Source organism: Euprymna scolopes, chromosome 20 (assembly GCF_053919585.1).
Source record: "Euprymna scolopes isolate OS-2025 chromosome 20, ASM5391958v1, whole genome shotgun sequence".
In the NCBI taxonomy this organism is placed as follows: Eukaryota; Metazoa; Mollusca; class Cephalopoda; order Sepiida; family Sepiolidae; genus Euprymna; species Euprymna scolopes.
Genome location: NC_136501.1, coordinates 87339968 through 87365216, shown reverse-complemented (window position 1 = coordinate 87365216; position 25249 = coordinate 87339968). Strand labels below are relative to the sequence as shown.

The 25249-nt window shown below is 31.2% G+C and overlaps 1 protein-coding gene and 1 pseudogene across 1 annotated transcript in view; one reads left to right on the top strand and one right to left on the bottom strand.

Moving 5' to 3' along the window:
* LOC145241531 (glutamine synthetase 2 cytoplasmic-like) overlaps window positions 1-21861 on the top strand; it is a 31975-nt gene extending 10114 nt beyond the window's left edge. The window contains exons 2-7 of the mRNA XM_080104575.1: window positions 3285-3467; window positions 9157-9318; window positions 12894-13040; window positions 14091-14218; window positions 18467-18666; window positions 21009-21861. Coding sequence (XP_079960701.1) covers window positions 3293-3467; window positions 9157-9318; window positions 12894-13040; window positions 14091-14218; window positions 18467-18666; window positions 21009-21507 — 1311 coding nt within the window. The 5' untranslated portion in view covers window positions 3285-3292 and the 3' untranslated portion in view covers window positions 21508-21861. The remainder of the gene's footprint in view (window positions 1-3284; window positions 3468-9156; window positions 9319-12893; window positions 13041-14090; window positions 14219-18466; window positions 18667-21008) is intronic.
* LOC145241841 (U2 spliceosomal RNA) lies at window positions 8808-8940 on the bottom strand (annotated as a pseudogene).
* Window positions 21862-25249: the final 3388 nt, after the last annotated feature.

Here is a 25249-nt window from a genome sequence, read left to right as displayed (position 1 = left end):
TCATGAATAAAAAATGACAAAATGTTTTTTTTTATCTGTTTATTGGTTTGTCGTGTTCATAGGTCTGTCATACGTAACTCATTTCCATCGTCAACGGACAGATTGGACGCACGTTAAAGAACACTTATTCGATTATCTTCTATAATATAAATCTCATCTTTCTGTTTAAATGTATTATGTATATGTTTGTATATCTGCCTACAACTTTCGACAGAGGCGTCGGATTTTCACGAGATTAGTATCATTTTGAAGCTCGACCCTTCGAACGGCAAATATCTAAAAAAATATTGGCTCAAAACATTAATTGCTTCACCCTCAACTGGGCACTTTTCAACAGGGAGGGGTCGCTTTTTTCGTCGATATTTTCGAAAGTCATCCCCGCTTTTCGATTGTTCAGCCTTACTTTAAACCTACGTCACTTCCTGTTTGGCGATAGTCATAAAAGCAAAGTCATATTTTTTTCACGTTCTTTTCCGCTTTTGCGGTACGGGTTGGAGCCTACCTGCCTACTATCATTTTTCTTTTTTTGCTCAACACATCTTCAAACACACGGGCCACGCCGGGCACCCAGGCCAATCTATAATATAAGTCTCACCTGTCTGTTTAAATGTATGTATGTATGTATGTATGTATGCATGCATGTATGTATGTATGTATATCTAAAACTTTGGACAAAGGCGACGGATTTCACAAGATCAGTATCGTTTTGAAGCTCGACCCTTCGGACGACAAATATAACAAAATTTGCTAAAAACATTCATTCCTTCACTCTTAACTGGGCACTTTTCTACAAGGAGGTGTCGTTTTTTTCGCCGATGTTTTCCAAAATTATCTCCGCTTTTCGATTGACTAGCCTTAATTTAAACCTCGCCACTTCCGATTCGGCGATGGTACCAACAACAAAGACGTCAGTTTTTTTTTTTACGCTCTTTTCCTTCTTCCCGGTATGGGTTCGAGCCTGCCTGCCTACTACCACTTACTTTTTTATTTGCTTAAGGGACACTTCCAAACACCCGGGCACGACCGGGAACCCAGGCTAATCTTCAATTATATAAATCTCACCTGTCTGTTTAAATGTATGTATGTATGTTTGTATGTCTGCCTACAACTTTCGACAGAGGCGACGGATTTTCACGAGATCGGTATCGCTTTGAAGCTCGACCCTTTGGATGACAAATATCGAAATGTTAGCTCAAAACATTAATTCTGATTCAGATAATCAAAACCACAGCGGTACCGTCGGTCTCAAATCCAAATAAAAAAGACCTCTCTGTGGTTCCTCTGCTGGGCTCTGTTCAATCTCTGTTTCTGTCCGTCTTTCTGGAAAATGGCATCCCGTGCGTTGCCTGTTTTTTTTTTTGTTGTTGTTGTTTTTAACGATATTTCAATCCTCTGCTTTGTTTTATACTTTGTTTAGTAATTGGGCATTTCTACTTATAAATGTTGCCAATATATACGTTGTTGGCAAGTAAAATACATAAAAAATAGTCCCTGTTTTTTTCCTTTTATCTGTGAGTCTAGATAGCGGTCATAGTGACTTCAAATGGTCTTATTTTTTATTTGCTGTCGGATAAAAAAATCTAAAATTAAAAATTCTTCCACACCTGTTCGGAAATGAGGAAGAATAACAAACGAATATGGGAGTTAATAATAATAGGTGTAAATTATATGCGATAAATAATAAGAACACTACTCCGCCATAAGGCTTGTTTTTTTTTGTTGTTTTTTTTCGTTTAAAAATATATATTGAACAGTTTAAGGGAAGATAAATCCTCAATGGACTGTTAGGTTGTGAATTAAAAATACAAAATATGATTTTTATTAATTCTAAAGGGACACTAAATGAAATATATTAAAATTTAGTAAATAATATACAATAAAGTAAATATTATTATTATTAATAAAATGTAATAAATATAATAATAAATATAAAATGTTACAATATTAATGAAAATAGAATAAATAAATTTGAAATCTCTAACATATTAACTAAATAAAACTAACCCCTCCCTCAACTCCTCATGTATTTTCAAGTAGCTCTGACACTATGACGTTGTCACTCTTTCTATCATGGGGTGGTTGTTGCTCTCTCTCTCTCTCTCTCTCTCTCTCTCTCTCGCTCTCTCTCTCTCTTTCTCGCCCTCTCTCCTTTCTTAATGTCCTTTCTCTCTTTTTTTGAACTCTATTGTTTTATGTACTATTATGTTAAGACAGTTTTCGATTCTATATTTTTGCAAATATCAATTATTTATATCCAACCTGCAACACTAATTCACTTAAAACCCACAACTCCAAGTTTGTATTGGCAGAATTTCTAAACAATTTACGAGTTAATAATTGTTTGAACTTTTTATTTTGATGTGGAGCTGAGATCTCATCACATACCTCGAGAGCATTGCTAAAGCTGCCGTGAACAAAGTGGGCTCTCTCTACCGTCCTAGAAAGTTACGTACGCCTGAAAGTATCCTGTACCTCCACAAGGCCATCATTCGCCCATGTATGGAGTATTGTTGTCACATTTGGGCTGGTGCATCTGCTACTAAACTCTCACTCCTGGACAGGGTTTAAAAGAAAGTCGCCAACCAACTGATAGGTCCTGAATTGTCACCTAAGCTTCAAACTCTGTCCCATCGACGAAATGTTGCATCCTTCTGCTTGTTCTACAAGTATTTTAATGGTGGCTGCTCCGACGAACTGCGGGTCCTTGTACCTCCTCGACGTAAATGCCTCCGACAAACCCAACAGGGAGCAAAATCCCACCTCTATAGAATAGAGATCCCTTGATGTAAGAAAGCCTTCTACTCTATTCGTTTCTTTCCCAGAACTGCTAGACTTTGGAATTCCCTTCGGGATTTCCTCTTCTCCAACTGTACTGACAAGCAGAAGTTCAAGTGTAATGTGAACAGACATCTTGCTGCTCAATTCCCTACATAATATCCCTGCAACTTATGTCCCTGATTGTAGCCCCTTACATCAAAGTGGCAATGTGCCTTATTTGGGGTGAAAGTATAATTAAAAAAATAATTTATACATATTTATCAGTCTACAGGTCCATCTTGCTTCACTATGATAAAGAGAATATATATTTCTATCTGCCAATAATCTTGTTAAACTAACAAATTTTAGATTTTTTCTTTTGAAGTTCAAATTCTTAAAACTTTTTGAGAAATGGTAATGTAATGGTGAGAAGTCATCAGAATATGGTGGGTGATGTATACTTTCCGAATAGTATTTATCTAGGAGATAATTGATCTTTTGTGTAATGCTGTTCATAAAACTTTCAGTTGCAGCAATGGCTCAAAACCGTGTCCACCCCGCCGAGACCAAGAAAAATGTGTTGACCCACTACCTGACTCTGCCCCAACAAAAGAATCATGTGATGTGTGAATATATATGGATCGATGGCAGTGGCGAGGGACTACGGAGCAAATGTCGCACTCTTGATTTCATTCCAGAAAAGGCGTCCGGTAAGTACCCATGTGTGTCTGTGCACGTCCCTCTGTTTGTTTATATATGTGTTACAGATAATCAGGAAAATACCGGTACCGTCGGTCTCAAATCCTAACAAAAGCGGACCAATATCTGGTGGTCAATGTCGGACTTTCTTCAGTCTCTGTTTATATCTATCTCCTCGGAGGAGACGCCATTTCTGGGAGGATAGATATAAACAGTTTCAGCTACAATGGGGGTTTGCAGTTTTCTCTTTTTGGAATGATATCAGCATCAAATACTTATTTATCTAGTTACACAGAAGAGATGTAATAGTCCAAACATTCTGTAGAGTTATTTCTTGCCCTGACATTGCAAATATTAAAAACAATATACTAATATATCCCGCTGCGGATATTCCAACGACTACATAACGGATAACAAAGTTGCATATTGCTTTTAAAAAAATAATTCCATGACATAATTGCTCGTTGTTTTTCTTATTGGATGAATGGTTTTATTTAACTAGTTACTAGGTATATTCATGTATATTTGTATTGTGCATAATAATACCGTATTCTTGTCTTGTTTGTAGTTTATCTTTCCTTTATTATAATTAAATTAAAACTTTGTATATATATATATATATATATATATATATATATATATTGAGTAAAACGATTCATAATTGTGAATTAAAAATCAGTTTCAAAAAGAAAAATCCAATAAAATCAACTCGATTGTACGATCGTTTCAGAAACGATGTTCATTTTATTGAAAATGACAATAAATATTGACAATAATTTGACAAAAGTTTTGTCATTTAAAACGTAGTCTTCTAGTTTTGTCCTTTAAAACGTAGTCTCCTCATCAGCAAAAATAGGGGGAGGGAAATATTTAAAAAGAAAATAAAAAAAACTAAGTTATTAGTTTTTGTTGATAAATAAAATAAAATAGAAAATAAGGAATAAGGTTAAAAGAAAAAATTATTAAAAATATATATATATACCTTTTTTATCTCCATTATAAAGTTATAAAATACACTATATATACTGGATTTTTTATTTTCCACCAGACTATCCATTCATGTGTAATCACCTTTTTCTTCACTATATTCCCTCTGCTTCACTTTTTTTTTTTTCAAGTAAGATCTTTGACTTACTTGTTGTTTCATCAAATACTTCTGCATGCAAAATCCGATCCCGCATTTTGCTAATTCCTACCCTCTGATGAGAAGGAAAGTATTTCTTTGAAACTCCGCGGATTAAGGACTATCCATTTATCTAGTGTTTCCTTTTCAGATTAAATATGTTTTTAACTCATTTCAAAGTGTTTTTTTAACATATTTTATTAACTGTTTGCTCATATATATATACATATATATATATATATATATATATATATATATATATATATATATATATATATAGTGTAATAGACAAGGTATTTAAGAGCAAGAAGCATTGTAGTTATGAAAAGCTCAGTAGGTGTTGTTAAGCTAAAACTATATATAGAAAAGGTTAGGGTTAAAAATTATTCAAAATTATTAACCCCCACCTTTTCTCTCTCTGTGCATCCCTCTCTCTCTCTCTCTCTCTCTCTATATATATATATATATATATATATATATATATATATATATATATATTTATATATATATATAAATATATATATTTGTGGAAATATTCTTTGTTTGCTCATATTTCCTTTTTCATATATACCAATCTTTATTTAAGAAGCTCAATGTAATTACAGAGCATATAATGAATAAATGACAAAAGTCTATATTCCAAATTTCATGATGTTCACCATCGTACAATATATATATATATATATATATTATACAGAGAGTATATATATATATATATATATGTATATATATATATATATATATATATATATATATATATATATATATATAGAGAGAGAGAGAGAGAGAGAGAGAGAGAGAGAGAGATGGACGGGGGTGCGATTTAAAGGGAGAGAGAGAGAACCACAAAAAATAATACATTTTAGACGTTTCTGGTGTCTTCGTCGAAAGCCAGAACTCGAAACCATACGAAGGATCCGTAAAACTTTTAAACATTAATATTTAATACTAATTGACACTTTTGTCTTCTAAATTAATCTATCACAAATCATAGTTTAAAATAATATTAGAATTTCAGAGGAGTCAAATTATGGTTTCATCTTAAGTTGAAAAGAATCAGCGTCCAATCTCAACAAACCTCGGGATTCCATTTTCATTTACTTCCGTCACGTTTGTATTCAGATTAGCTGTTCTAGTAACAAAATACATGCTGATAACTCCGATTATATAAGGAAAGATGTGTAAGTTTTCTTTAAATGCATTAAACTTAGTTCAAAGAGATCTTTCTGGTGCTAACACCTGATTTCAGAATAATTTTACTCTATATCCTAGGACTCATTTTATGATAGACATTGTACATTTATAGAGAGCTTTCTATATTTCGCTATAGCTTGATCTTCCATGTATTGTGTCTAAGTGTTTCTAAAGAGTGTTTTCAATTAGATCAGTTGCATCTACCACAACCAGTATGTTTATTCCTCTCAGAAACCATCTTTTTTATTTTACGTTTTTTCAAGAGAAAAGTCTTGAGGTTTTAATATCTAATGATCTTTTTGCGCTTTGCTCTATTAATGCCATAGTCATTCGAGCGGTCTTTTCAGGTTTGTTCCATATAATAATTGTTTGATAATCTTGTCTTTTATCTTTTATGTATCTTATGTAGCAGTAGATCTCCCAATGAGGCATATCTATGTATAGGTATAGTTAAAAGTAAAAACTACACAACACACACCCAAAAAGCTGATACATTCTTATTACCTAGTACTAAATATAGGCACGTTTATTTTAAAATTCAATCTCTTTAGCTTCAACAGGTACAGAATTAATAACAGGGTCAACATTTTAAGCGATTTTTAATGTTAATTTGTAGTAATTAATTAATGCTTTTTACAGCTGCAATAAAAATACATACCAACAATTATTTTTATGCCTACAGATACTATTGTTTCATACTTACGTAATCATCAGTGTAGAAAGTGAAAATTACTGCTAGTCAGAAGATTCGAACCCAGTCACAAAGCGAACCTTAACCCTGTAGGCTAGCATTCTGCGTCTAGACTACTATCAATTAACACATGAATTGAAGAAAATTACGTGCCTACAAATGCATATACAGTAAACAGTCAGGGAGTATTTAACGACAGGAAGGAAAAGAGATGAAGAAAGAGAGAGAGAAAAAAAAAGAGAGAGAGAGAGAGGTTTTAAACGAAATATGTCACAGATTGTTAAACTTTTCTATTTTATGTGTCAATGACCCCGGGCAACGCCGGGTAATGAGCGGGATTTCATATTAGTCAGATGCGTTTTTCTTTTCTCCACTAAATTAGTTCATTCATAAATCTGTTCATGTAAATATGTCCCCATAGTAACTGCAATGGTTCTGCACTATTTTGTATCTTCTGTTTTTACGTCTCATAACTTCTCGTTTGGTATTGGTTTTAAACCCGGATTTGACTTTCTGCGTGAATAAACACTTTGAATGGTACACACCCCAGACAAGCAATAAAAAACAAAAATAAAATAGATTTTCTAAAAGGCCATACACATTTTACTGAGTGTCATAACCTTCTTACGACAAAATCACTCGTGTAGAACACCTGTCTAGACTATACAATGGGACTCATAGTTCATCATTGAATACTGCTTCAGTTTTGAGATCAGTTTTCAAGCGCTTTTTCGTGCAGAATTTCTCTCTCTCTCTCTCTCTCTCTCTCTCTCTTTCTCACACGCACACACGTATTATTACCAACATCTACAATTTATTAACAACATGTACAATTTATGTAAACACAAAAACTTTAGTACGGTAGCGTAAGTGTATAAGAACAATTAGCATCTACGGTATATTTAATGTAAAAATAAAGGTATGTTTGGCTTATAAACATGACTCGATGTGTGGCAGAAAATTTTTTATTAACAACATCAACGAAAGATTTAGCACGGTAGCATAAGTGTATCAGAACAATTTACATGTATGAAGAATTTAATGTAAAATAAAATGATTTTTGGTTAACATGTTTGTATTTGGTTTATATTATTTAAAACGATTGCCTCTTTTAGAGCGTAGCGCCATATTTGAAATTTCTGGACCGTTCGTTTTTGTAATAAGATTGTCAGCTATCAGTCAATGAGAATTGGCGGAACGTGAAAAGGGAGCATTTATTATTTTTTTTGATTGGGAAACGGAAAGATTATGTTATGCTTGTTAGTATATGCTAGCAAAATATGTGTAGAATGTGTATATTTCCTCCCGATGTTGACTAGAGGTGGTAGGAGGGAAAATAGGAATCACTTCCTCTAAAGACGGTGTGATTGTGATGCTGTTTGTCCTAGGATGAAATGTAGGATTTTATTATAACGACTAAATTAGTCTAAGATGTTCTAAAGTTACATGAGATAGTGGCTAATAGTCTAGACATAATAAATTTGTGTTATTGCAAATCTACGGTATTTTAGTTCAGAGGAGAATGTCTGCAATCAAAATATTATATATGGAGATTATCTACATGCGTATATGTTTCATTCTTTCCGAATCATCAGCGTACAAATTACCATTCAAGCCAGTCGCACGATTCGAACCCCGATGAGGTATACGCGAGAAGCGATCATAGAGAAATAAAAAGAAGAGAGTAACCGACTGATTGATTGCTTAATCATTCTTTCTCTCTATTTGTCTTTCTCTGTATTTGTCTTTCTCTCTTTTCTTCCCTTCTCCTCCCGTTAGCGACACTGCATTTTCGTTTTATGGTTTTGAAATTCCGCTAATATGATTTTCGCATTTGTGTTTACATGTGCCTTTCTTAATTTTCCTTTCTAAATTGTAAGTTTACAATCTCCCCATACACACACATCGCTCAGGTTAATTTATTTCTTGTTTCGTTTCATTTCTTTACAATCTTATTTAAAAGACAAAGCAATGTTAATCAAAATTACTAAATTACTAATACTTATATGAATACGTGCGATAGTTTGAAATGTTTATTATTCAAAATTGTGGTTTCAAGCATTTCAAGTAGTGAACAGAACTCCTCTAAAACTAGAAATACGTATATTCGATTTTAACGAAATTCAAATATCTATAAGGCATTGATTCAAATAGTTTTCCAGCATTTCAGTTGCTTCCGGTTATACTGAGGATGAAACTGAAGAATAATGGCAGTGAAAACAACAGCAAAAAATGTAATATCAGTGTACCTATTTACTATGCCTCCCCACGGGACAGAGTTCCTATTTACTATGCCTCCCCACGGGACAGAGTTAGACACCAGGGTCGTTTTTTAACGTGGAGAAAAGGTACAAAAATAAAAATTGTCTCAGTCGTGAAGGATTTCTCCTCCACCGAAAGAGAACAAGAAAATAAAGTTCAGCATCTGAAGAACAGGTACTACACTTTGATCTTGACCAAAAGGCCAAGAAAGTGTAGCAAACACAGCGAAACAGTATATAATACATTCAATCCTGAATAATATCGGGTCTTTCTGTTATGGTTTAATAAAAATTCTTTATCTACACCATTTTTTTTATCTCCAACGTTATACATTACATATTGATTTGCTAAATTAGGAACGCCAAGAACTTTTTAAAATTAATATTTTTAAAAAATCCTATATTCTAATTTTTGTGTGCTTTCATTTTAGATTGCCCCGTGTGGAATTACGATGGTTCCAGCACTGCTCAATCAGAAGGATCCAATTCGGACATGTACTTGTATCCTGTCTGTCTTTTTAATGATCCATTCCGTCGTGGCCACAACAAACTGGTCCTCTGCGATGTCTATGACTATTTACTGAAGCCTGCTGGTAAGTTGACGCACATTAAGCTGAGGGGTAGAAGTTCATGCCAGTCGGAGATACGTCCTTGACAATCAGTCCGACAGTGTCAAACTGAGGTATTGTTCTTTTCTGTCCTTGGAGATCTATATTTCCAGGATTCATCTATCGTATTTCTTCATCAATATAGAAATAGACAAGAAGAGATGATCTTAATGCATATAACTGTGTAACAGTTAATAAACAGAGAGAAAAGGAGAGAGGCGGAAGCGAGAGTAATTGAACCCTATAAAATAAAATTGAGGATGTCAAACAGGAATTAGTTTATTGCTTACCATCTGAAATTTTAATAGATAGGAATGATGACGGGGCTGCTCAGGATGTTTTTGTAAGCTTTTTAAGAGCATACCTAACGTTATGTTGAACTCGTGGACAATTTTCATACATTTAACAGCTAATAAGCAGAGAGAGAGAGAGAGAGAGAGAGAGAGAGAGAGAGAGAGACAGACAGACAGACAGACAGACAGACAGAAAAAAAGAGAGATAGAAATAACTGTAACGAGAATGATATAATCTTACAAAAGAGGTCAAATATTAGTTAGTTTATTAATAGTCTCCTGAAGCGCTCTTACATAGAAATGCTGACGGGGCTGCTCAGGAATGTTTATTTTCTTGTAAACCACAGCGCGCTTCTCTTGCCATCAAAATTGGTGAAATCGCCTATTTTTCAATAAAATTGATTGATTTTCTGTTCTAGTCGAAGATCCACCGCGGCTCAGTAGTAGGAAACTTCACATGCCTCTCAGCAGTGACTTAGTCCACAATGTATCCACAATGTAGTGTAGTCTACATTGCACTGTAGAGAACCTATTGTTGATTTTATAACTTTATTTTATATAATGGCTTGCATTACAGATTAAGATCCAAAAGTCAAGTGTCATGGTTCAATTGCGTCTTAAGCAGAAACATTCATTTCAAAGCACTTGTTATTGATTTCTGCTAAAATTTCTCAAATGCACTTGTTATATTAGACTGTATATGGGTGTTAACTTTTGTCAAAATCATGCTGTTCCTTCTTTAATCGGATTTTCGATTATCGATTTTCGATACATATCGGAGATATTCCGGTACAAAACTTATTTTAAGAAACTCACAAACCATAAAGTACATTTTTTTGTGAAATAAGAAAAAAGAAATTTGCTCAGCCGTTTCGAAGTTTATGATGAACGAACTTATAAAGTCACGAATAAAGTATATGTGTGACAGAGAAGAACGTGGGAGAAAAATATTTGTTTACAAAAGTAAACTTTCGGTCATAATTGAACGGTTATATAAAGTCTAACGTAAAACAAGACATAGCACGCGGAAGCGTGTTTGAGCTATCTGAAGAGTTCCTCTCACGACATGAAAATGAAACAAATGGTCATGACTATATATATATATATATATATATATATATATATATATATATATATATAAATTTCATTTAATCACATAAATTAATATACGAAAGTATAAATTTATGCGTAAACTTTAAGTATTTACTTCAATAGTGCTCAATACGTAGGTAGAGCTAGGTAGTAAGTTATAAATAATATATATGGCGATTAAGCCATATATGTTTTATAACTTACTATATATATATATATATAATTGTATTACTCGGTCGTACTATACGCTTAAATATGGTATTTTAATTTATGCAGATTGCGTAGAATCACTCCTCTATTATGACGAGGAATAATTTGGCCGGTGAACTAATTTGTAAAAAAAAAAAAAAAAAAAAAAAATTATAATGCTAATGTCGTTCATCAAATTCTGTCAGTGTTTGTTTACAATATCACATCAGCTAATAGTTGGGCTTCGCGATAAATGCCCTGGAGAGGTCACTTCTGTTTAATGCTTAGTTTTAAAATATGCAAACGAAAAAATGATTTACGGCGATTTTAAATGGTTCCTCTTGTTTTATCATAAATTGAACTCATAATTAAAAATATATTAAATAAAATGATAAGGTACACCCGGGAAGGAGCAGGGGATCATTCGATCTCTAGTCGAATGATCTTCCACTGAGCTTTTTCTCCAGATGATGATACATCTTCTTTTTAAGAGGAAATGACTTGCTAAGATTTTATTATTTCTTTTGGCCTGTGTAACGGAAAATATTATCCTGTAAAAATTATTCTTTTTTATCTATATAAGAGAAAAAAAGTTATTTTTAAGATTGAATTTTTTCGATTTTCGATATTTATGACTTTCTGTACAAAACATATCTAGGAAATTGCCAGACGTATAAATTAGCTTAGTGTGAAATTTGCAAAATATAGGCTTAGCTGTTTTGGAATCTATGAGGAAAGAACTCTCTCTCTCTCTCTTTCTCTCTCTCTCTCTCTCTCTCTCTCACATAAACACACACACACACGCACACAAAGTGACCTTTATATATATATATATATATATATATATATATATATATATATATATACTAGCAAAAGTATCCTCGTTGACTGAGTTCAAAAACAGCCTACAGAAAATGGACTCTGATTTATGAAAGTATGATAGGTTATGAAAAGGAAGGGTTGTAAAGAGATAGCTTCCAATTTGGAGGTATCAAAACCAAAGCAAAATATGATGAAAGTAAAAATAAAATAGATAAACCCCATAATTTATTATACCATACCTTTTCACACTGAAACACTTATCACAATATTCTGTGGATCTATATTAAAAAAAACTTGTTAAACTTTGTGACATATTCCCATTCTATGGAGGTTAGGTGCGAACGAACACCCCATAATTTTATTATACCATATTTCTTCAAACTGAAACATAATTATCAAAGTATACTTACGCATATAGATATGAAAAGTATTTATTAAGGTTTGTGCCTATTTCCATTCTATGGAGGCCAGGCGCGAACGCAGACCCCACAATTTTATTATACCATCCCTATTTAAGTTAAAACATACTTATCAAAGTATTATTATGTACATCTATATAAAAAAAACTTGTAAATGTTTTTTTAGTTTTTAAATTGTTTATTTCCATACTTTGTGGACCAGGCGCGTACGCAGACCCCACAATTTTAATGAATCATAATTATGCGAGATCAAACATATCCATTCCTGTGTCTCGATACATCTTCTATCATTATATGTGATCAGTTTCCTATAATAGTCGACCATATAGGAGCCTATTCGTGACCAGACACACACACAGACGTTCAGCTTTCTATTATAGATATACAGGGTGACCCCAAAAAAACAGGCCCAACTCTAATTATGTCCCGTTTCTTAGTGTTTTGTCCGAATGAAATGAAACTTTGCTCATAACTAGTTTATTATATTCAAAACATCACATCAAAACACTACTTTTTTTTCTCCGTTCTACAGCATATGTTCTCGATGGCCTCCATTTAGCTTTTGATTTTTTTGTGGGTCACCCTATATATATATAAGAGAGAGAGAGAGAGAGAGAGAGAGAGAGAGAGAGAGAGAGAGTATTAATAACTAAAAAAGCATTAAAAAAAATGATGTTAATGGTAAAACGAAATGTTTTTAATCCAAAATTCTATCTTTATTTAATTAAAAAAAATATTTTTTCAGAAACAAACAACCGTGTAACGTGTGCGGAAGTGATGAAAAAGGTCGAACATGATCATCCTTGGTTTGGAATCGAACAAGAATACACCCTCTATGACTACGATGGTCATCCTTTTGGCTGGCCGAAAATTGGTTACCCTGGACCACAAGGTAATTAGTATGGCTTCAGCTTTATCTTCTCCTCTAAAGTTTAGTCGTTGATGCTTTTCTTATGATCTTAGTTAGCAGACAATAGACAATTTGAATATAAAAACAAAAAAAAAAAGTTTGCAAAGTAGGTCGAATAGTGCATTGGGGATTTGATAAACAATGCCATTCACAAAAATATCGAAATCGGAATTAATTCAAAGAATATGTATGATGGAATTGTGGCGCAAATATTATGGCTAAATGGACGGACGAGATAGGAAATAGGGTGAAAGCGGACTGACAGCACATGTGAGCAGGACTATGAACGAGTTTATACTGAACCACGTACAGCAAGTCGTTCGGAGTCTTTTTATTGAACGAGAGCATTATATTCTCGTGGATTGAATAAAAGGGTTCTGTTCGAAATGCCGTGCATATTCCCGAGTTCTACAGAAAGATTCCCTAGTTCGACAAGAAACACCTGAAGAAGGTCGAATCCTACATCGACCGAAAGGTTGTGAAAATAACACTTAATATAAGAACAGAATTCCGAAGAGTTCAAATTATACACATATTTCTGCATTTTATGATGGATTAACGAATCAGTGAATGGCAATTTCGTGACGTCATCTTGTCAAATATTGAATATATTTTTTTCTAACGAGTCACCATTACCAAGGTCAAAATCCAATCGCGAATAAGAATTAATGAGCCAGATTTGAGTGATGGTTAAATAATGAAATGATTGGACTCTCTGCTTGCCGCACGAGCAAAACAATAGCCAACACAGAAAATAGTAATTCTTTCTCATTCCTCATGGCATGTGAGGCCTAAAAAATAAAATAAGGAAAACCGAGAGTTATTAGACTACCATAACTTAACAAAAGATTCACTTTCTATTAAAATTAAAAGCTCATTTTAGAATATATTTATATTTCTCATTAATACTTACATACTTTATGTCGGTCGGCTGGACACATGTAGGCACAGGAACGTCACCAAGGAGCTATTTCTACAGCGTTGGCAACTGTAATATCAATGAACTACTGCTATTCTAATTTTATTTTACAGGACCCTACTATTGTGGCGTCGGCACTGACAAAGTCTTCGGTCGCGATGTTGTGGAAGCCCACTACAGAGCTTGCCTTTATGCTGGAGTTAAGATCTGCGGCTGTAATGCAGAGGTTATGCCAGCACAGGTAAATCATTTTTTAAATGTTTAGGTCAGACATAGGTGAGATTTTGTATGAAAAAAGTGTTGCAATAATAAAATCTTATTTAAAATTAATTTGATTTTATAATAGAATATATGTATATTATTTTTCTTAATTAAAATTAGTTTGATTGTATCATGGAATGGTATATTATTTTTCTTAATTAAAATTAATTTAATTGTATCATGGAATGGTATATTATTTTTCTTAATTAAAATTAATTTGATTGTATCATGGGATGGTATATTATTTTTCTTAATTAAAATTAATTTAATTGTATCATGGAATGGTATATTATTTTTCTTAATTAAAATTAATTTGATTGTATCATGGAATGGTATATTATTTTTCTTAATTGAAATTAATTTGATTGTATCATGGAATGGTATATTATTTTTATTAATTAAAATTAATTTGATTGTATCATGGAATGGTATATTATTTTTATTAATTAAAATTAATTTGATTGTATCATAGAATATATGCATATTATTTTTCTTAATTAAAATTAATTTAATTGTATCATGGAATATATGTATATTTTTTTTCTGAATTAAAATTAATTTGATTGTATCATGGATTGGTATATTATTTTTATTAATTAAAATTAATTTAATTGTATCATAGAATATATGCATATTATTTTTCTTAATTAAAATTAATTTCATTGTATCATGGAATGGTATATTATTTTTATTAATTAAAATTAATTTAATTGTATCATGGAATGGTATATTATTTTTATTAATTAAAATTAATTTAATTGTATCATGGAATGGTATATTATTTTTATTAATTAAAATTAATTTAATTGTATCATAGAATATATGCATATTATTTTTCTTAATTAAAATTAATTTGATTGTATCATGGAATGGTATATTATTTTTCTTAATTAAAATTAATTTAATTGTATCATGGAATGGTATATTATTTTTATTAATTAAAATTAATTTAATTGTATCATAGAATATATGCATATTATTTTTCTTAATTAAAATTAATTTGATTGTATCATGGAATGGTATATTATTTTTATTAATTAAAATTAATTTGATTGTATCATGGAATGGTATATTATTTTTCTTAATTAAAATTAATTTGATTGTATCATAGAATATATGCATATTATTTTTCTTAATTAAAATTAATTTGATTGTATCATGGAATATATGTATATTTTTTTTCTGAATTAAAATTAATTTGATTGTATCATGGAATGGTATATTATTTTTATTAATTAAAATTAATTTAATTGTATCATAGAATATATGCATATTATTTTTCTTAATTAAAATTAATTTGATTGTATCATGGAATGGTATATTATTTTTATTAATTAAAATTAATTTAATTGTATCATGGAATGGTATATTATTTTTATTAATTAAAATTAATTTAATTGTATCATGGAATGGTATATTATTTTTATTAATTAAAATTAATTTAATTGTATCATAGAATATATGCATATTATTTTTCTTAATTAAAATTAATTTGATTGTATCATGGAATGGTATATTATTTTTATTAATTAAAATTAATTTAATTGTATAATGGAATGGTATATTATTTTTATTAATTAAAATTAATTTAATTGTATCATAGAATATATGCATATTATTTTTCTTAATTAAAATTAATTTGATTGTATCATGGAATGGTATATTATTTTTATTAATTAAAATTAATTTGATTGTATCATGGAATGGTATATTATTTTTATTAATTAAAATTAATTTGATTGTATCATAGAATATATGCATATTATTTTTCTTAATTAAAATTAATTTAATTGTATCATGGAATATATGTATATTTTTTTTCTGAATTAAAATTAATTTGATTGTATCATGGAATGGTATATTATTTTTATTAATTAAAATTAATTTAATTGTATCATGGAATGGTATATTATTTTTCTTAATTAAAATTAATTTAACTGTATCATGGAATGGTATATTATTTTTCTTAATTAAAATTAATTTAATTGTATCATGGAATGGTATATTATTTTTATTAATTAAAATTAATTTAATTGTATCATGGAATGGTATATTATTTTTATTAATTAAAATTAATTTGATTGTATCATGGAATGGTATATTATTTTTATTAATTAAAATTAATTTGATTGTATCATGGAATGGTATATTATTTTTCTTAATTAAAATTAATTTGATTGTATCATGGAATATATGTATATTTTTTTTCTTAATTAAAATTAATTTGATTGTATCATGGAATGGTATATTATTTTTCTTAATTAAAATTAATTTAATTGTATCATGGAATGGTATATTATTTTTATTAATTAAAATTAATTTAACTATATCATGGAATGGTATATTATTTTTATTAATTAAAATTAATTTAATTGTATCATGGAATGGTATATTATTTTTCTTAATTAAAATTAATTTAATTGTATCATGGAATGGTATATTATTTTTCTTAATTAAAATTAATTTGATTGTATCATGGAATGGTATATTATTTTTCTTAATTAAAATTAATTTGATTGTGTCATGGAATGGTATATTATTTTTCTTAATTAAAATTAATTTGATTGTATCATGGAATTATATATTTTTTTCTTAATTAAAATTAATTTGATTGTATCATTGAATGGTATATTATTTTTCTTAATTAAAATAAGTTTTATTGTATCATGGAATTGTATATTACTTTTCTTAATTAAAATTAATTTGATTGTATCATAGAATATATGTATATTATTTTTCTTAATTAAAATTAATTTGAATGTATCATTGAATGGTATATTATTTTTCTTAATTAAAATTAATTTGATTGTATCATGGAATGATATATTATTTTTCTTAATTAAAATTAATTTGATTGTATCATGGAATGATATATTATTTTTCTTAATTAAAATTAATTTGATTGGAACGGAACGATAAACCTCCAAACGACTGTTAATTAGAATTAACTTATTATTATTTAACTCTTAAAAACGTTATTTCACCCCTAAACGAAGTTTAAAGGTTTAGAGATACTAATTCACAAACTTTGATTAATTGGACAAAACACGCGCATCAGAAAGGGACATTTTGAAACAATCAGCAGTTTACGCAATTGGTAAAAGACACTAATTGGTAAAACACATTAATTGGTAAAAGACACTAATTGGTAAAAGACACTAATTGGTAAAAGACACTTATTGGTAAAAGACACTAATTGGTAAAAGACACTAGTAAGTATCGTTGATTCCACCATGGAATTGGTAACTGAAAGATAAGAAGAATAAAAGTTGATAAACTAACATTCGTGCCCTCCATATTCGAATACATTATATTCTATGTTCACTGAAAAACTCAGAATCTTACTAGCTATTCTTTATAAATCACTTGCATTAATATCAGGTCTAAAATATTCAAAATGTGTCCAGAGAAAATATTTACTTCTTGAGTGGATTCGGGAAGATAACTGCCAACTAATTTAGCTTCATGTACTCCACAGGTTGCTTCAAACTAATGTTTGTATCTTGAGTGTTACTTTCGCAACATTTCGGTCGATTTAACCTCCAACCTTCTTCAGGTGTATCTTGTCAAAATCAGAAATCTTCCTGTTAAACTCAACAATCTTTCTGTCCAACTTGGGAATCCGCGTGGAATTTCGAACAGACCTGGTCACAGTGGATAACTTAATTGGTAAAATTCAATTATGAAAGTTGCACTTTTTTCGAGGTTGAAGGTTCAATCTTCAGTACAGGTGAAAGTAAAAAATACAGTTACGAATTAGGTCGACGGAACGAGAGCAAACTACTCCCGTAGATTAAATAAAAGTTTCGTTCAAAATATCGTGCAGATTCCCGAGTTCGACAGAAAGATTCCCCAATTCGATAAGATACGCCCGAAGAAGGTTGGAGGTTACATCTACCGAAACATTGTGAAAATAACACTCAAGATGAGAACAGTAGTTCGAGGAATCCAAATATTACAAATAGCCAATCCTTATCTAAAAAAGTCAGAACCGTAAGCATCCAAAAGTTCGAAAAAATACACCTAGAAAAGAACGGAGGTTACATCGGTCGAAACGTTGGGAATACTCGACCAAATAGTCTAAATAAACAATCCTAATCTAAAAACTTCCGAAAAATAAAAAGTAATTCAAAGTTACGTTGCTGCGAGAAATAGAGAGACGCTAGATGTTTGATAATTTTATTAATATTGTTTTGTTTTGTTTTCCATATCTTTCAACATCTATCAGTGGGAGTTTCAAGTTGGACCTTGTGAGGGTATTGACATGGGTGATCATTTGTGGGTTGCAAGATATATTCTTCATCGTGTGGCTGAAGATTTTGGAATTGTTGTTAGTCTTGATCCGAAACCAATGACCGGTGACTGGAATGGCGCGGGGGCTCATACCAACTTTAGTACACTTGCCATGAGACTAGACGGTGGTATCGCGTAAGTATCAAATGATTGGAAAGCATATTTAGTTCAAATTTAACGTGTTGTAACAAAAAAATGGACGTGGTTGTGTTATAATAATGTTAAAAGCGTGATTTTCCACTTTAGCTCTAAGTAAGCAAGAAAATGGAAATTCTTTTAGAAGCTGAAGATAAGAACTAGAGCTACGTGTAGGGATATGTTAAAAAGGGGAAGTTTCCATCCTAGCTTAATGTAAGCAGGAAAATAGAAAATTCCATTAAGAATTAAGGATAGGAAGTGCCGCTATGTGTGAAGATATGACGTCATAACAGGAAGTTGATGTATCAAAGAGGCGAAATAGATTCTGCTTCTTAACATCGTGTTAAATATGACTGAACATCTTGTGAGTTCAAAACAATTTCCCATTACAAACGGCTTATTAGTGCCACATACCATTACAATTAATGTTGGGACAATTAATCGGAATCGGAATCGGGAATCGGAAAAATTTGTGTCTACTTTCCGATGCTTAAAACGATTCCTTTTATTATTTCTTTTTTATTTAATCTTGTTCAAAACAAAATCTTCCACTACTACCAGTGATGATAACATAATAAATATTTATCGATTTTAAAGTACTAGAAAAACTAAAATCTCAAGTTAACCCTCAATACAAGTGTGTATTTCCGTTTGAGAAAATATATACACATTTAACACGTGTTTTTATGATAACCGGGACAAAATAACAACTTTATTTAGAGATTTAGAAAGAATCAGAATCAGAATCGGTAATTGTATCGGAATCGAGAAAAATATTCCAATCGTCCCATCACTAATTACGATATATATTTTTATAAATTAATATGAACATTAAGTATGTCAGAAATTAAGCTAACGTGTTAGAGAAATTGACGTAAGACAGGAAGTCGAGATAGGGTATTATGATAAGTATTTATCATTATGATCTGTGTGTGTGTTTTTTTTTCATTTTCCATATTTTCACGTAATAAGAGAAATTGATCCTAATGGCAAAACCCAAGTTTTTTTTGTTAATTTAATTTTGTTTGTTTATTAACTTATTTATAAATTGGATCGCACCACTCGTCATGTGGATGCCCCATTAGTCGAACTATCCTTTCAGCTAATGGTGTAGAATAAACTGCCTCTACCCCTATAGAGGAATGACCTCTCTCTAATTGGACCATATTTACTGTGAGTGGCAATTCGTAATGCCTGAAGACGGGATCCTGATGGCTGCTCAGCTGCTGCTGATAGAATTATAAAGCTATTAGTTGAAACTTTGGCTTTTACTTGGCTGGGCGGAAAATCGGAGCGATCTGATCGGATGAATTGGATGATCACGACAAGCAATGTAGCCCCTAAGATAATTAAAAGTAATAAAATACCAAGGTCTATATATAAAATAAAATATGTAATATAATATAAAAAAAGTTTTTAAAAAAGTAGCAAATTTACCTGGTGAGCCAAGTTAAAGATATATAGGTCGTATATAATACGCCATGAAAAGAAATTGGAATATTAAGAAACGCTCCCCCATTCCAGTAATTATAAGAAAAACCATGAAAAAAGTTTTAAAAATCGTAGCAAATTTACCTGGTGAACCAACTGCAAGATATATAAACAATTGCACTTAAAGAGACGGTTAGAATCTTAAAAAGATCTCTTGGTTGGAATGTCATAGATTTGTTCTATCTGGGGATACCCTATCCACAGCTAGAACAAAATAATGTGAAATTTTTAAAAAGGCCCTAACAACGTGCACTTCGGTCTCGATCTCCTTACCTATACAATCAACACAAATTATCTATGGCGGAAAAGTGGTTGCTATGGCGTAATCGTTTTGGAAGACAGAAACTCGACATAGTCACAAAATCCAAATAATCTGATATACTTGAATAGTAGAAACAGTGGATGTGAGTTTAAATGTTTAATAGACATTGTTACTAATTCGACTCCACCTTCATGTTGATAAAATTATCTTTATTAGTATTAATGAATAGCTAAATGATTTGCATCCTGACCTATTTACCATAAGGAAGTAAGAAAATCTATGAAACACGTCTATTCTGTTGATAGTTCAAAACCCAATAGCTAAACTATATTCCTTTGTCTTTCAACTCTATTTCTGTTTTCTTACGTCATTTTCTTTGACACGTCAATTTAATTTTTAACCCAAACTTTGAGGCATAATTTTCCTCCTTACGCAATCTACAAATTTCACGTCCAAGATTTTACCATATTTAATTACCTTAACGTTGTTAGAAAACAAACTCACCTCTTTTCATCTTAATTCGTCCAATAAGCATGTGTTAAGAAACAACAACACAGCTAAAGCGAACATTTTTCGTTTGTTGCAGACACATCGAAAAGGCAATTGAAAATCTGGGGTTAGCTCACGAAGAGCACATCAAACACTACGATCCGAAAAGAGGTAAAGACAACGCACGTCGACTTACCGGCCTTCATGAGACATCTTCCATCCATGACTTCTCGGCTGGAGTTGCGAACCGAGGAGCTAGCATTCGAATTCCAAGACAGGTGGCTGCAGACGGAAAAGGTTACCTCGAAGATAGACGGCCATCATCAAATTGTGACCCGTATAGTGTGACAGAGATTATCTGCAAAACTGTTATCTTGCACAAGGGGAAAAAATGCGACAAGAAAGATGACAAAGGAGATAAATGCGACAAGAAAGAAAAATGCGACAAGAAAGATGACAAGGGAGATAAATGCGACAAGAAAGATGATAAGGGAGATAAATGCGACAAGAAAGATGACAAGGGAGATAAATGCGACAAGAAAGATGATAAGGGAGATAAATGCGACAAGAAAGATAAATGTGACAAGGAAAAGTAAACTGTTACCGAATAAGATTGGCGCTTTGTTTACGTGCGCGTGTAACAGTATGGCACTAAGGAGCACCATTTCTTTTTATTCGATATGATATTTTTACTAAAGTAGGCTAAATTATTTAAAGTATTTTAAAATTCTTTTTAAATAGAATTTTTTCGCTTCAGTTATGTTTTATTTTGTTTACTTCAATAAGATCGGATCGGACAATCTATTGTCTAGTATTTCTCAATTCAGTGGTTAATAACTGTAAATTAGCAATAATAATAATAATAATAATAATAATAATAATAATAATAATAATAATAATAATAATAATAATGAGAAGAAGAAGAAGAAGAAGAAGAAGAAGAAGAAGAAGAAGAATTACGAACACTAACAAGCCACAATGAAACTGCAGCAGTAGTAAAACAAATGGACTCAAGTAAACTGAAACTACGAATTGCGTGAAATCTCCTAGTACAATAATAATAATAATAATAATAATAATAATAATAATAATAATAATAATAATAATAATAATAATACGCATTAAAAAGTAATTATTTTCAAATCGTATTCCATATGGAAAGTATACAAATATACACTAACAGTGTTTACAACTGTTTCCAGATGATGTTTACTTTCCGATGTATAATATGATTTAAATTAATCCAAACAGCGTCTGTTTTCGGAACGTTATTTCTGGAGTATCATCCTCATGCCCAGAAAAAAAAAGAAAACAATAACAATATCCGATAAAACCATCCTTGATCAAAATAAAATAAAAATTACAAGAATACTTCCAATATCAAATAACTCGGTAAAATCGGAAATTATTTTCATATATATATATATATATATATATATATATATATATATATATATATATATTATAGAGAGAGGAGGGGTAACATTTCAAAATAATTACTATTGTCCAAAAACGAAAGTAAAAAACATAATTTCTAGATATCTCCTTCAACTTAGATAAGAATATATATAAAAACAAATATTGAAAATGCAGTGCCAGCTCACTATACGTACTCTCAAATTCTTTAGCCATTATAAAAGTGTAGACTAAGCAATAATTCCATTAATGGAAAGATAAAGAATTTGAGTAATGTTGATGACGTAGTTTAAATGTAGTGCATATGTCACTAATAGAAATTATATATAAACAATAAGATATCAAAAACCATAAAAAACATACATTATTTGGTTTACTCCACCATTTAATCAAACGTTTAAAATCATAATAGATTAAAAAAAAATTCTAAATCTTATCGAGAAATATTTTTTCGTAAATTATTTAATGAAAGCATATTTTCCAATCCAATATCTATTATTAACACATAGTTAAATAAACAAAGGAATATAGAGAAAAAAAAACTGCTTGTTGAAATCAAGTTAAAAATCGAAAATAAAAGAAATGATGCTTAAAGTTATTCTCCGATATTATTGATTCAGGGTACTGATGTTTTTATCTTGTTTATAAACGTTATTAAGGACGTATACAAATCAATTTTGGTAACTATTTTTTGGCGGTACGAGTAACACTAAAAGAAATTACTAAACCAATTCAAGATTTCTTCCAGAAACTATGTATTTTTTTACTATAACGAAATAAAAATAATACAATTTTATTGATTGGTTATGTTTTAATTTCTCTTATCAAAATCCTGTGCTAGTGCGACACGAAGAAGGAAGTTTCTAGGAAATATCAAATTTACAGGTAAAATAATTTTAACGTAGTTTTTTTTTTCCATTGTCGCTGTCTTACTCAAAACTACGCTTCATATTCCCAAATGGTCACTTATCTGATACTGAACAGACGCAATGTCGCTTAACTCCGGCAATTTACTGAGAACCGGGATGTTAATATGATTATGCACAATGTTACTGACATTTTTAGATGAGTATTGATAATTCGTAGTGTTTCACAACGTTTCGGCAAATGTAATCACCAACCTTCTTCAAGTGTATCTTGTCGAACTCGGAATCTTTCTGTCGAACTCGAGAATCTTTCTGTCGAACCCGGGAATCTTTCTGTCGAACTCGAGAATCTTTCTGTCGAACTCGAGAATCTTTCTGTCGAACTCGAGAATCTTTCTGTCGAACCCGGGAATCTTTCTATCGAACTTGGGAATCTGCATGAAATTTCGAACGGAACACTTAATGCACAAGGGTATCATGTTTTTGTTCCATCAACCAAAACAAGTAGAAGTCCTAAGTAATTTGCAATTTTGTTCTACGTATCACCCGCACTGCAAATTGATCCTTCAACCTCCAAGAGTGTCATTTCAAATGCACTATGCCAACTAATTTATCCACTACGCCACGAGTTCTTGTGGATTAAATAAAAAGTTCGGTTCGAAATTCTGTGGAGATTCCCAAGTTCGACAAGATACTCCGGAAGAAGATCGGCGATTACATGGCCGAGATTATGTCAGTCTTTGTAAAGTTTATACTTGAGAGTTAATCTGTTGTTTCTAATGCAGTATCGCAGTATTGTATGAGGTTGTTGACTCTCATTTCTTTCATAGGTGCACTGAAGACGCTTTCATATTGTTGTTTGAGCATCTCCGCTATTTTGCTTTTGCTTGGGTAACTTTTTAGTTCCCCATTATCTTAAGTTCTCCTATGATTGGGATGTTGTTATGTTTCATCTTGGCTTATGCATAGAAGAATTTGCTGTTTGTTTTGATGGTGGTTATAACTTTTAATTCCGCTTTTAATCTTTCGTTTTCATGTGATTGGATTAGTTTAAGTTCTATAGGTTCAAGTTCGTTTTCCAGTTTGTATTTATTGCTGGTAAAAATGGCCTTTTTTAGTTTGGCTTTAATTTTTGTCATCTTTTTCATTAAGATTCTTTTGTCTGTAGGGATTGCTCTTATTTCCTTGTTTTTGGCGGGCCTGGTTGGCATGTATCTTCTGCAAATCTCATCGCATTTGTTCTGGAAAGTTTTGAGTATTTCATCTGAGCTTTTTTCATTAAATAGAGTAACCCAATCGGTATCTCCAGTTTCTGATTTTACTATGTCCCAATCAATCTTGCTGTAAAAATTGAACATGCTTAACGGATTTTCCAGGATGTGTTCAGAGGCTTTTAGGTTCCTCTGAAATGCTGTAATACTCAGGGTTGTAACCTTTATAATGACCTGGCATCACTGTTTTAGTGGCTTCATATGAGTGGACCAACTAATCGTTGTTTGAGAACAGCAGATCTAATGTGCTGTTTCCTCTTGTGGGGTCCGTTATGAACTGCTTTAGATATGCGGTGTCTACAATATTCATCATTTTCTTTGCTTGCCACTTCTCAAAATTTGTTCCTCCTGATATTTTCATGTACGGCCAAATTATCATGGGAAAGTTGAAGTCTCCTGTAATTATGATTTCTGTGGTAGTCGGCAAATTATGTAATAGCGACCGTATTTTTGTTGTGATAGCCATGAAGGATATTTCTGTACTGTTAGAAGGTCATACACAACAGTTGTCAGGAAGTTCAGTTTTCCTAACATATACTGCCAATAATTCCACTGTGTCATTTGAGAAACTTAATAATTTTTCTGCTTTTAAGGCCAAATTCTCTCAAATTCAGAGCTACCCCAGCATAGCTCCTGTTTTCACTGTCTGTTCTGAAGATGGTGAAGTTATGTATGCTTATTCCTGCATCTAGAATGTTCTCGTTTAAATGTGTTTGTGAGAGCAGGGAATATTGTATTTCCTCCATTTAATGACTCTTTCACCTGTTTGTCTACTATTTGGGACT